General features: G+C 36.0%; 1 protein-coding gene across 3 annotated transcripts in view; it reads left to right on the forward strand.

Annotated features, from left to right (window-relative positions):
- amph (amphiphysin) overlaps nt 1-12,209 on the forward strand; it is a 116,750-nt gene that overhangs the window by 69,074 nt on the left and 35,467 nt on the right. For all 3 annotated transcript variants that reach the window (XM_088919402.1, XM_088919400.1, XM_088919401.1), the window contains exons 9-11: nt 4,646-4,728; nt 8,355-8,493; nt 9,743-9,871. In XM_088919402.1, coding sequence (XP_088775528.1) covers nt 4,646-4,728; nt 8,355-8,493; nt 9,743-9,871 — 351 coding nt within the window. The remainder of the gene's footprint in view (nt 1-4,645; nt 4,729-8,354; nt 8,494-9,742; nt 9,872-12,209) is intronic.

Raw genomic sequence — 12,209 nt, forward strand, 5'->3', positions numbered from 1 at the left:
CAACCACTCTGATATGTTTTGGATCTTTTTCCTTTTTAACCACTTTATCTCTAACTTTCTTAGAATGCTCTTTAGTAGACTGGGGTTTTTATTCAGTAAATGTGACAGTCACTTCAATGGTACACAGGCAGAGGCCAACAAACAGACAATGTATTCCTTGTTAGGGAAATTTATTTCAGTTTTTGACTTTCTTTAAGATATCTGCTGACAAATAACTAATTTTGTCTTTAAAAATGTTCTGTATGAGCATGTGCGTTTTCAATACTGATTGAAATAAAAATGGTATCATTTGTAACCCAGTAACATTTGATAATGTTTAAAGGGTCTGAATATGTTTTCAAGGTACTGTACTGTATATCCTCCATTCATTTTTCATTTTGTCAGGGCTTTCTATATGATTTATGAGCTTTCTATATTTATAAGTTTTATTTTGTTTTAATCTAGATTTGAATATTACAGTAATTAGCCTTACCCTTTGAAGTGTTTCCTGTAGTCAAACTTTAGAGCCTTACTCACACAGAAATGGCTGCAGTAGTCCATCCCCGTTGACTACTTGAATGTGTTTTGGTTTAACTAGAATGTTATTGTGAAGCATTTTTAACATCATTATTAAGATAAAAGGTTTTGTGTAGTTATTTGCAGTTATTGTGTGTTTTTTAATGGTCAAACATTTACTCAGATCAGTATACTGTACATGTAGGTAAATTGGAAGGAATGGGGACTGGTAAGTTTCTTTCTCATTTGATGAGCTAACACAGTGGTTTAATCACTAAAGTAAAGAGATTTTTTTCTGTAGATTTCCACATTCTGAGGTTCATATTTCTGCCAATCCCTTTGTGTTTAACACATTGATAAATTTGTAAATATGAAATTAATTTGCCTGCTGTCATACTGTTTCTGAATATCAGACCTTTGGAAAATGTAGAAGAGACTGCCATTTGGCATTTCTGTAGTAAGTGCTGAAGAAATATTTAACCCCAGAACTACATACCGACTGTTACCAGAAAGCCCTGCATAGCTTAATTAGACAGCAATAAACTACTCACTCTTGTGTAAGCTTTCATTATATTCCATCCAAAATCTCAATTTATTTTGGATTTTTTGGCTGAAACATTCCTTAATAACATAAGTTCATAAATATTGTCACAGTCTGTTCAGGAATTTTCAAACAATTGAATAGATACTGATTGCTCTTTTTTTTTAATTCTAAGAGCTTCTTGGGTGTCCTGTCATTTTTATGTGGATATGGGGATGTAAAATTAATAGAGTTTGAGAGAAGAGGTCAAATTTTTATGTCTTCTGCACCCTTAGGTAGAAATAATTTTCTGCTATTAAACTTTACAAGTGTCTTCCCTAGCACTTTGTGTCTTGTCCTCTTGCAATTGTAACCTTACCTTTGTTCATCCTATGCCTCATCGTCTCCTCACCTCCTCATCAGTGTTTTCCACCTCCATGACATGACTGAAGTTGCTGTCCCACCTCTTCTTGAACAAGATGCTCTTCAGTCTTTTTTCTAAGTCCACTTCTCAACATTTCTGGTCTAATCTGCTGCATCTTTGGCCACAGCCCATCTTTGTTTTTTTGTCTCTACTCCTTCCACGGTCCTATTTTATACAGTCCCCATAAGAGCCCACCCCCCCCATGTTACTAATAACCACTTCATGTATATAATATATCATTATAATTAATAATTGCTTACACGTATATAGTACTTTTCTGGACACTCCACTCACAGCGCTTTACAGGTAATAGGGACTACCCTCCACCACCACCAATGTGCAGCATCCACCTGAATGATGCGACGGCAGCCATAGTGCGCCAGTACACTCACCACACATCAACTATCAGTGGGGAGGAGAGCAGAGTAATAAAGCCAATTCATAGATGGAGATTATAAGGAGGCTATGATTGGTAAGGGCCAATGGGAAATTTAGCCAGGACGTCAGGGTTACACCCCTACTATTTCCGAGAAACGCTCTGGGATTTTTAATGACCACAGAGAGTTAAGACCTCAGTTTTCTGTCTCATCCGAAGGACGGCATCTTTTTACAGTATAGTGTCCCCATCACTATACTGGGGCATTAGAACCCACATATTTTAGACCATAGGGTGAGCGTCCCCTGCTGACCCCACTAACACCTCTTCCAGTAGCAACCTTATTTTTTCTCAGGTCTCCCATCCAGGTATTGACCAGGCTCACACCTGCTGAACTTTCAGTGGGTTGCCAGTTGTGAGTTGCAGGTCAGTTTGTACTTTGTACAGGATCCTCATTCTCAATCCTTGATACCCCCATTGCCTTCACCAATCATGGCCCTGGCAATAAAGCCTAAGGGTCCCAACAATCTTATGCACCTTATACTGGCGTCCAACTAGTGTGGTGTCTGCCCTTGACATAACCCTTCAAGCTTCCACCTGTGGCCTCTCAAGCGCACAAGACACATGTTTCTCCTCAGGGCCATCACTTTAGCTGATATTTCTTCTTCCTTTGGGGGTTCCCGCATAGAATCTTTCTTCATCTTTTACGTTGTAGCACATGTCTGCATGTGGTAAACATCAGCCAGATGAGTTCACTTAAATACTAACTACACAACAACTTTATGTTAATCTTGTCTTGTTATAATATGAATTTAAGTGAACTACTGAAATGGAATTGTTAAACAGAAGTTCAGGAGGGTGTCAAATTGTAATCATGCACTTTTTATGTATAAAAACATGTCTGCTATACAACACCCTTCCTGTTACATTCCCTGCAAGTGAGAAGGGGTTTGGCAGGTCTAACTTTATGGCCCTTTCCTCAGGAGAGTTAATATTAAGTACAATGTACCTTTAAAGTCTTCTTAATCTTGGCATAATTAGAATTTGACCAAATTACTGAATTCACAGATTGTGGAATTTATAGGTGTGTGCGCATTATCAGGATTTACCAATATCTGAAAAGCTGTAGAACTTTCAGTATAAATTCTTGTATATAATGTACTGTAGTATAAGATGACAAAGCAAACCTTAAATGAAAAAGGTATTAGATTGGTATGTTCAGCACAAAAGGTTGAAGTGTTGTTTTTTCAGTTGGTTTTTATAGGTGCTTGTGATATTGGGACAACAGCAAGCCTCTCATAGCAAAAGAACCCACTTAATAAATAGACTTACAAAGCAGATGTGATGCTAGGATACGTTGCCAAAGCAATGACAATCTATCAGTGTTCTCAGCAGAAATATGTATTCATCCATATACAGTAGTTCTTATGAGAAGCAATGTTATATCAGAAGTAGTATTCATTATCTTAATGGAGTATCAGCCACAGTACAGAACTGTAAAAGCTCCTTTCCGCCACACAAATCTGATCCACTATGTAATGTTTATTGTAAAGAAAAAGAGACGTTATGTTTGTCAGTTTAGAAAAGTTATAACAAACTCAGTTGAACAAGTATTTTAACTTTGAAAGGAAAAAAAAATCCCTGTACAAACTAATCTCATACTGCATTTTGACAGCTTTCAGTTACCAATGTAGCTGGAGTGGATACCATGTGAGTTACCATTTAAAACAGACCCAGTGAGTTTATCAAAAAGAAAATTCATGTCTACAGCACATAGAGTGAGTAAGCAGTGGGATGCTTTCTCTAAACTCGGTAATTGCATACAGGATTTCTGAAAATTGTGATTTTGATTAAAAATGACATGACTCAGAAACACTTAACCCAATTGCGTGTTTCAGATGATGCATGCATATGTAATTTAGACTACAGAGTACATCTTTAAAATATTATCATGAAATGTTTGGAAAATAGCTTCTCTAACAAGTAGTATGTGTACAGTAGGTAGTAGGAACACCAGAGGCACATTTTGAAGGGTTGATGTTTTTAATGTCTGCAATGACCTTTCATCTAATCCATTTTCCAAGGTTTTGGTATTTTGTTCTTAAATCCTAGTTATAAAAATTTACTGTAAATTAAAACAAAATTTCAGCACTTGATCCTAACATGCCAAACCTAGTACTGTACGTCCCAGTAACTGATTCATTTCTGTAAAACTTTTATACATTGTGTTGCATTTAATACTGAGCACTAAACTTCCTCTCAGTTTTAATAAAGAATCAAGAAGGAATTGAATTTGAAAAATTGTTACTTTACTTAAATACAAAGTTAATTCATTGTCTTTTCCTCAGTATTTTCTTTAATCTTTTCTTTACCCAATTAGAACAGTAGTTAGCCAGGCTGAAAAAAGAGAACTTGGAAGCAGAAACATAGGTGTTGTGAGAGGCCTTTTCTCATTCTAGACTTTCTTACTGTATGTTCTAGAGGAACAAGTAATAGGTTTATTCCATGCCGAAAAAAAGAAGAAAGAAAACACAACGTTTTGGCCGTGGAGCCTTCTTCAGGTGTGAGGGACACCTGAACACCCTCACACCTGAAGAAGGCTTCACGGCCGGAACGTTGTGTTTTCTTTCTTCTTTTTTTCAGCATGGAATAAACCTATTACTTGTTCCTTTGCAGCCTACACATGGTGACGCAGCTACCCACCTTTCTTATGTTCTGACATTTACAACATTACAAACTTTGACTCTATAGATACTCATTTGTCCATGTTCTGCACATGTTAATGACCTATTTTTCCTTTTTTAATTACTTTCTTTTTCTTTTTCTAAAGCTGTGCCATAAGCTTTACGAAGTGATGACCAAGTTGGGAGAACAGCACGCAGACAAAGCCTTCACCATCCAAGGAGCACCAAGGTACTACATTGGGAGAGCGCTAAAGTCTAAATATGAACAGGCAGAGAGAAAGGCTCACATCCTGAGAGTAGTGTCCCCAGATTCATACAGTACATGTACATGCTTTCAATGAGACAGGTAGTATGCAGATAGGGCTATACTTTACCTAACAGCATCATACAGTAGTTGGCAGACTAATAAATTCATATCTCCCCATGTGCTTTGTTTTTCTGAACTTTTCATGTGGTTTTTGGTATACTGTATTAGTGTTTAAACTTAATGCCTGCAAAAGGCAGCATTGGAAAGTTCTAGCTGCTGTCCAAATGCAAGACTGGTGCAAAGGTTAATATAAACCTGTCTGTGTTCCTCATAACCTTTATGTAATTCTGGATCAGAATTGTTCTCTTTAAAATTCTAAAAATAAATTCATCCTCTGAAACCTGTCCCCAAACTATTTGCAAATTTGTTTACATTAAACAAGCTATATAGGGACATATTTGTAACTAATGTCCAGAAAGAATAAAGTTGAGACATCCAAATCAATCTGTTATAACATTCAAACAAAGGATCAAAAGGCCAGTGAGTTCTTCATCTTCAGCTTTTTGATGTAAAGTTATCAACTCAAGGTGATTACCTTAAGACAATAAAGATCAAGAAATAACAAAATCATTGCAGTAATTTAATGAAAGACATACAGTATAAGACACACATTTGATGGTAAATTTGAAGCAAAGTCCATAGAAACACTAAGCCATCACCATTCTACTGTGCAGCTCAGTAGCTTATAGAATTTGCAGGCGTAACTGCACTGGAGCTTCTAACAGAGCACATGAATTCCCTTCATGTTGCTGACCATGACTCTCAGGGGGGAATATACTGTATAAATAAAGAGATCCCACAGAAAGGGATTTTCAGAAAGGCTGAAGTGAGCCATGCAAAACATACTTTACCCTGCAGCAATCTAAGCTGTAATTACTCCTCCTGTTTCTCTTTTGCATGTCAAAGAAACCGGCGGTAAGTAGACAGATGATTTGGTGTTAGATGCTTGCTCATCTTGGTTCTGTCGCAGAGTCATGATTGGATGCAAAGTTTTTAATCATGCAGTCTGTGTGTTCCGTTGTAATGGGGTTATACATTAGCATTGGTCCAACTCTCAGTCCTGTGTTTCACTTCCATTGTTAGCTTATATCAGATGTAACAACAATTGAAGTAGTATGCAACCTACTGTACAGTAAATGATGCTACAGGACGCATTTGTTTCATTATTATTGTCATTCTTTTTGTCTCTGTGGTTGCTAAATTTCTGGATCCACCAAACCTATGAAGCTTCGTGGACTTCTAAAAATGAGTTCATAGTTTTTCATTTGAGGGAAATTAAACTTTCTTTTTTCTGAAAAAAAAAATTCTAAAAGGACTGGGTGCTGAACCAACCCAAATTCCTAATGACTGACTGAGACATAAGGGTTTATTTTATTCAGACTGCCTGTACTGCTCAACGTGGTGTACTAATGTAGAATACTAGAATCATGTGTGATTTTTAATTTGAAAAATAAAACAACGTATGATTAGTTAGATACAGTTTAGCTGTAAGTTGTGTGTATTTTCACCTCTCCCATATAGTAACAAGGGTCCTGTGCAGGCCTGATAAAATAAAATTTCCAATGCAGGACTAAATCTCTCCCTGCTAAACCTTTTTCTTTATTGCAAATAGCACATCAGTAAACCAGCGACAGGTTTCTTTCGCCTTATAAATAACACGGAAAGGGCAATAAATATTCCAACAACCATAAACAAACAGTCCCTTACTTTAGTTGAAAGGCTGGTCTCTTTAGTGCTCAAATTACCTAGACGTGTTCCATAGATTGATATCTTAAAAGTAAAAGTAGCCCTCTCGCTGTCCTATTTTGTCTCCTCCTGTCTTTCTTTCTCAGTATCCTACTGTTTTTTCTCTTCTGATTCTCTGTATGCCTCTTTTTCTCCTGCCTTAGAGGCTCATTTCTTCTTTGTTCCATCTCCAAGAAGCTAGATTAATGACCTCACTAAAAATTGAGCAATTTAATAATTGCTAAGTATTTATAGAATTGTAATCAATCCTGTAGTAAATGAACCTGTTAAAAAACAAACAAAATGATGGGAAGATATTACTCCTAAATAGAAATAATAAGACCTAAAAGGAACATTTTAATTAAGATAGACCTCTTGTTGGAGAATTCATACAAATAGTTCTTGCTGGAGTCAAAAGAGTGTCACATGAAGTTTGTGTTGGACTTAAGTGTGGCATTGGGAAGGCTGCTAAGGCAATCCTCCTAAGCTTCAGCAATACTATAGAGAAAAGGGCTGAGTTTAGCCATAGTAAGACAGTGTTAGTGTAGATCTAACAGAAAATAAATATGAAAATGTGAAGGAATAACGAACAGTTTATCAACTTACTGTACGTTATTAACCTTTGATAAACAACAGAAAAGGGGAAATCTAAGATGGAGCAGAAACTAATGGAAAGCAAAACTTCCTTGTGTCCCAGTGGTTCACTCGTGAGCTATGAAATGTAAAATTAAACACCTGATAAATTGTGGTATAAATCCACCACTTTTTCTCCTTTTACTTGACATAAAGTCAAAATGCAAATATGTTCTATTCAAAATTATATTTAAGGATTTTAGTACTGTACATTTGGAATACAAAAATATAATTTAATTTCAATATTAATTCTGTTGTAGTTTATCTCAGAAACAATAAAAACTACAATACAGTATGTACAGTACAGGATGAAGAGTTTCTTCTAACATCTTCTAATCCATGACATGCCATAGTTTGTTTTCTTAGTCAAATAGTTCTTGACCTTCTTAAATTCAATTAAACTGTCATAACATATGGCAACAGTTAAACTGACTCTAGTTTTTGTATGTATGTTTCTGATCAAGCAGACTCAACACTGTGACACACACTTTCAAAATCTGTTAACTGTGAGACCTCCATTTCCATTCTGCTGCTGTTCTCATGTGAAAACGTAGTTTGGACCTCTGTCCAAACTCATAGCATTGTATTCTCTGGATTTTCTCAGTGTAATCGCTTTGATCTACTGTATGTCAATTAATATGTTTTTTTAATATATATCTAAGTATTAATTCTGAAAATTATAATAGGAAATAGGAGTACATTCTTAATGCTTAGTTTGCAGTGTTTCCTGTGTGAAGTGTGGTTCCCTTATCCCTGATGGAAAATATAATTAAAAGTTGTCTGGATTTTGTAAAGAAGTGGATGTTCATTGGTTGGACAGCAAAATGGACTGATTATTTTTTAAGATAAAAAGGTGTCAGAACTGTAGCAGCACTTTGAATGCTATACAGTACAATGCATCATTAATGTTTTTTTAAGTATAATAATTATAATAATTCTGAGACAATGCAGTTTATTCTTTAAACAACCTTCTTTTTCATACAGAAAAATCCATAATCAAACTAGCTAAAATATAACATTTTCATTTATTGGTTTAGTCAGAACAAGAATGTAACGTACGTGGTATTATCAATTATAAAACAGTTGAGCATGTTTTTCCAAACAAGGCAGTTGACCACTTCAACAATCCAACTAGTTGTTAAGAATCTGCATCCTGATGAATAACTATCCATCTCTTCCAACTGTCACAGTGATTCGGGCCCACTACGGCTTGCCAAGACTCCATCGCCCCCAGAGCAAGTGTCGCCTCCTGGCAGCCCTGAAGCTAGCCCCAACCACATGCTGGCCCCCGCCTCGCCCGCACCCGCACGCCCCAAATCTCCATCACAGGTAGTACGGGACACCTTGAAAGAAGAATTCCATTATTGAAGGGCACTCACACAGGGCTGTCTGATTCACTGAAATGAAGCCATAAAACTCTGCTTTCATATAAAGTTCAATTAAGGGTGCTGTGATCAAATACATCAAACACATGATGGCTCATCAAGGACATGGGTTAAAAAAAGATTATGTTGAGGTCACAAGATACACTCTCTGTGGGTCTTCACCTTTCATATCAGATTTGTGGAGGTTGTGAGATAAATTGTCATTTTGGCATTTTGAAATGTTTCGTATAACAATGCAGACATGGAGTTAGGCAGATTTCTGCATTATTCGTAGTGAAGGTGTTGGGGGTTGTAATTTGCTGTAACAATCAGAAATTGTAACTTTGTAAATTGAAAAAGACTTGTAAATTGCGGGAGTACTTGATGACTTTTAGGAACCGAAACATTATAACAGTCTCACACACGGATTCTAAATATACAATATACAATTTATTGATATAACTAAAACATGTATAATAAGTAAAAATGTGATAGAAAATATCTGTGAAACATTCTGCCATTTACAGTCTAGCTCATAGGTTATGTCAGTCTCATATAATTAGATAACTTATTAGATAAAATTAAATAATTTATTCTCATACACAGTGCAAGTAAATATGCATTTACCATCATGAACTAAACTTCAAACAAGTGTTTGGAATACTAATTCAACTCTCGAGAATTATAATGTGAATAATGAAGTTTTACACTCAAAGATCTATTGCCACATGTCCTTGATGAGTTAAACTTTGTGCTGGCTGGATTAGGCCGTGGCAGCTTTCTCTACTCTGTGCTGGGAGGGTCCCAGTGCAAACAGAAGAGAGAAAAAGAGCTTTTCCTTACATTGAGACTTACGATAGGCTTGGATATTCTGAATGATGAAAAAAAATCCAACTGTATTATCTTGTTGATCGGGCAAAAATAACAGTGGGTTTGTGAATCAAACACAAGATTTCTTCTTTTCAGAAAGAATATCTTGGGCAGAATTATGTACTTTACTGATTCACTCTCTCGGCCAGGCACCTTTGAGAAAAGCTTACTGTGTTTAATTAAACTATGGTCCTATTCATCAGTAGCAGTCTACATATCTAAGCTGAAGGATGGGTGAACTAGTTATGAATGTAATTTTCCTCTGGATGTTGTATGGCTCTTATGGACCAAAGCTGATTATTCCAGGTTTTGGGAACTTAATAATATTTATCTCTGGTTTCCAGCTCAGGAAGGGGCCTCCGGTGCCCCCTCCTCCAAAGATCACCCCAACCAAGGAGCTGCACCAGGAGCAGATCATCAGCCTGTTTGATGACAACTTTGTCCCTGAGATTAGTGTTACCACACCTTCACAGGTCAGTTTCACCTCCTGCCTCCCCTTGTAAACATTTATTATGTTAACTTTCCTCAGCATTTAATTTTTCTGTGGTATTCTATGTTTATACTATGCACATGTTTTTGCTCAACATTTTTTGCAACAGTCTGGGGGACATTATCAGTATTTGGAAAATATGTTCACAATAACATGCAAAGTTGACTTTGTATACAGAATTTATTTTACATTGCATTCATGGCAAATTAAAAATATTTTTACAGTATAAATACAGCAGACCCTACTTGTTGTATAACGTATTTATTAACTCATTTATTAATATAGAGTCATGATTTAAGCCTACTCATCATAAACTTCATCGTGCTGCAACACTTTCTGCTGGTTTAAGGAATTCAAAATCCATATTAAAACTTTCACTCCCAGTGTCCTCACTTCAAAAGATGGAAAGTATAACGTTTATCATTAGCCATGTTTGCCATCAGTATTCTCATTCTGGAAATTTCAGTGTACATAGAAATATTCAGAGAAAATCAGCATATTAACAGAATTTACAGTAAAGCCTTTCTCTTCCAATCCTTTTTGTTCTAGTCTCTCTATGATGTACAGATTTTTTTTCTACCGAGTGTGTTGCAAAACATGTATCTGCAGTATGAATCAAGACTTCTACTGCAGTTAAGGTGGAGTGGAGTTCTCATTGACATTTGATTAATTTAAAATTGTTTCCTACTGACTGGAATCAATTGTGCATGGAAGGCTTGCCTCCTTTGACACGATCTTTCTTTTTATGAAATAGAATTTGTGTCACAAAAGCAGCTTCTGTTCATGCCTCTTATATTTGGAAGCACTGCAGAGTCATTCTAAATAAAAATGCATGTGGGTAAAAGGTTGTTTAGCACAGGCATTGTGATTAGTCTTGATATATTACAGATGTTCTCTACTTCCTCCTGGGAAATCTCAGAGTATTTCAACCCTGTATCTTCGTTAATGAATATAATAAATCACCTCTTTACTCTGGGTACCCATCTATCTGATATATTAGCTGCAGAGCTCAGATGTGTTTCAGTTCTATTACCAAGTCCTAATATTTATTTTAAAATATTGTTCTGCTGACCACACAGCTGTGTGCTTCTCATTAAATACAGATTGCATTATGTTTGAGAGTTTCTGACTATTTGCTGCTCCTTATTCATTCATTGTATCCATTAATTGTCCTTCATAGACATTTTCCTATGTTTTTCTTCGTGTGTTAAATTTAAAGATCTGTTGAAAATCTGATCGATTTTACAGCATTTTTAAAAAGGACAGTATGAACGAAATACATAATCTTTTCTGGAAAAGTCATTACTGTAAAAGAAAAAACTGTGGAAATGGCATAATTTTTATGGGGCTAGTCATTTTATCAACTTTTTTTAAAATCCAAAAGGCAGCTCTTCAACCCCAACCTCACTGTGAAGATATCTGTATTTGTGGTTTGGGGGCCCCTTTAGTCCTGTTTTGGGGTTTTGACATTCTTGACCTTATAGTGAGGGATGTCATATAGTGAGGGATGTAATACTAAACACCTTTATAAAATGTTTTGTTAAAAGTTCTTTATGTCTGTCTCGTTGTGTTTAAAATTTGACTTACCTACTGAAATGGAGTTAGACACAAGTTCAGAAGGAGTCAAATTGTAATTTCACACTTTTGCTCTCTTATGTTCAGTATACTGTAAATACTCACCTGCTGTACAACTTTGTGCACATACAGTATTTTCTCCTCACTCCTCCCTTCACCCCATCTTCACCCTTGTATCAGCCCCCCTTGTTCATTCCTCTTAAGTGAGGAGAGTTTTTGAAATCCTTACTTAGTCCTAACTACTGGGGCCAAACACTACAATATTAAACACTGCTATCCCCTTATATTTGTTGTGCTATCGTAAACAGAATTTGACCAAACTACAAAATTATTTTACCAGTAACAGAGTGGAATAAAATTGGCATTGGATGTTTTGGACATGGTTGATTGGCTTGGAAAAATGTTGCTTTAACACCCACTACTGACAATTTTTTAATGTAACTTTCTGAATTCAGATGCCTACTGTCGATCCACCATAAATTGTCATGCTTTGGCATTGTTTTTACAAAGGCTTTGGGTTTTTTCTTCACTAGCCTTAAAAGACCCACACACGTAACCCAAATCTGTCACATTGCAAAAGCCTGACCACCTACAGAGCGAGTTAGTCACTTTATTGACGTAGTCTTTCAGTGGACAAAAAATATTGAACATGCTTTTAAATATGCAAATAATCTCTGCAACATTATAATAGGTTAAAACCAATAATGATTTTATTTATTTTAAATTTCCTTCTTGAGAAAATGTTC

Source organism: Atractosteus spatula, chromosome 6, assembly GCF_055471065.1.
Source record: "Atractosteus spatula isolate fAtrSpa1 chromosome 6, fAtrSpa1.hap1, whole genome shotgun sequence".
Taxonomy (NCBI): domain Eukaryota; kingdom Metazoa; phylum Chordata; class Actinopteri; order Semionotiformes; family Lepisosteidae; genus Atractosteus; species Atractosteus spatula.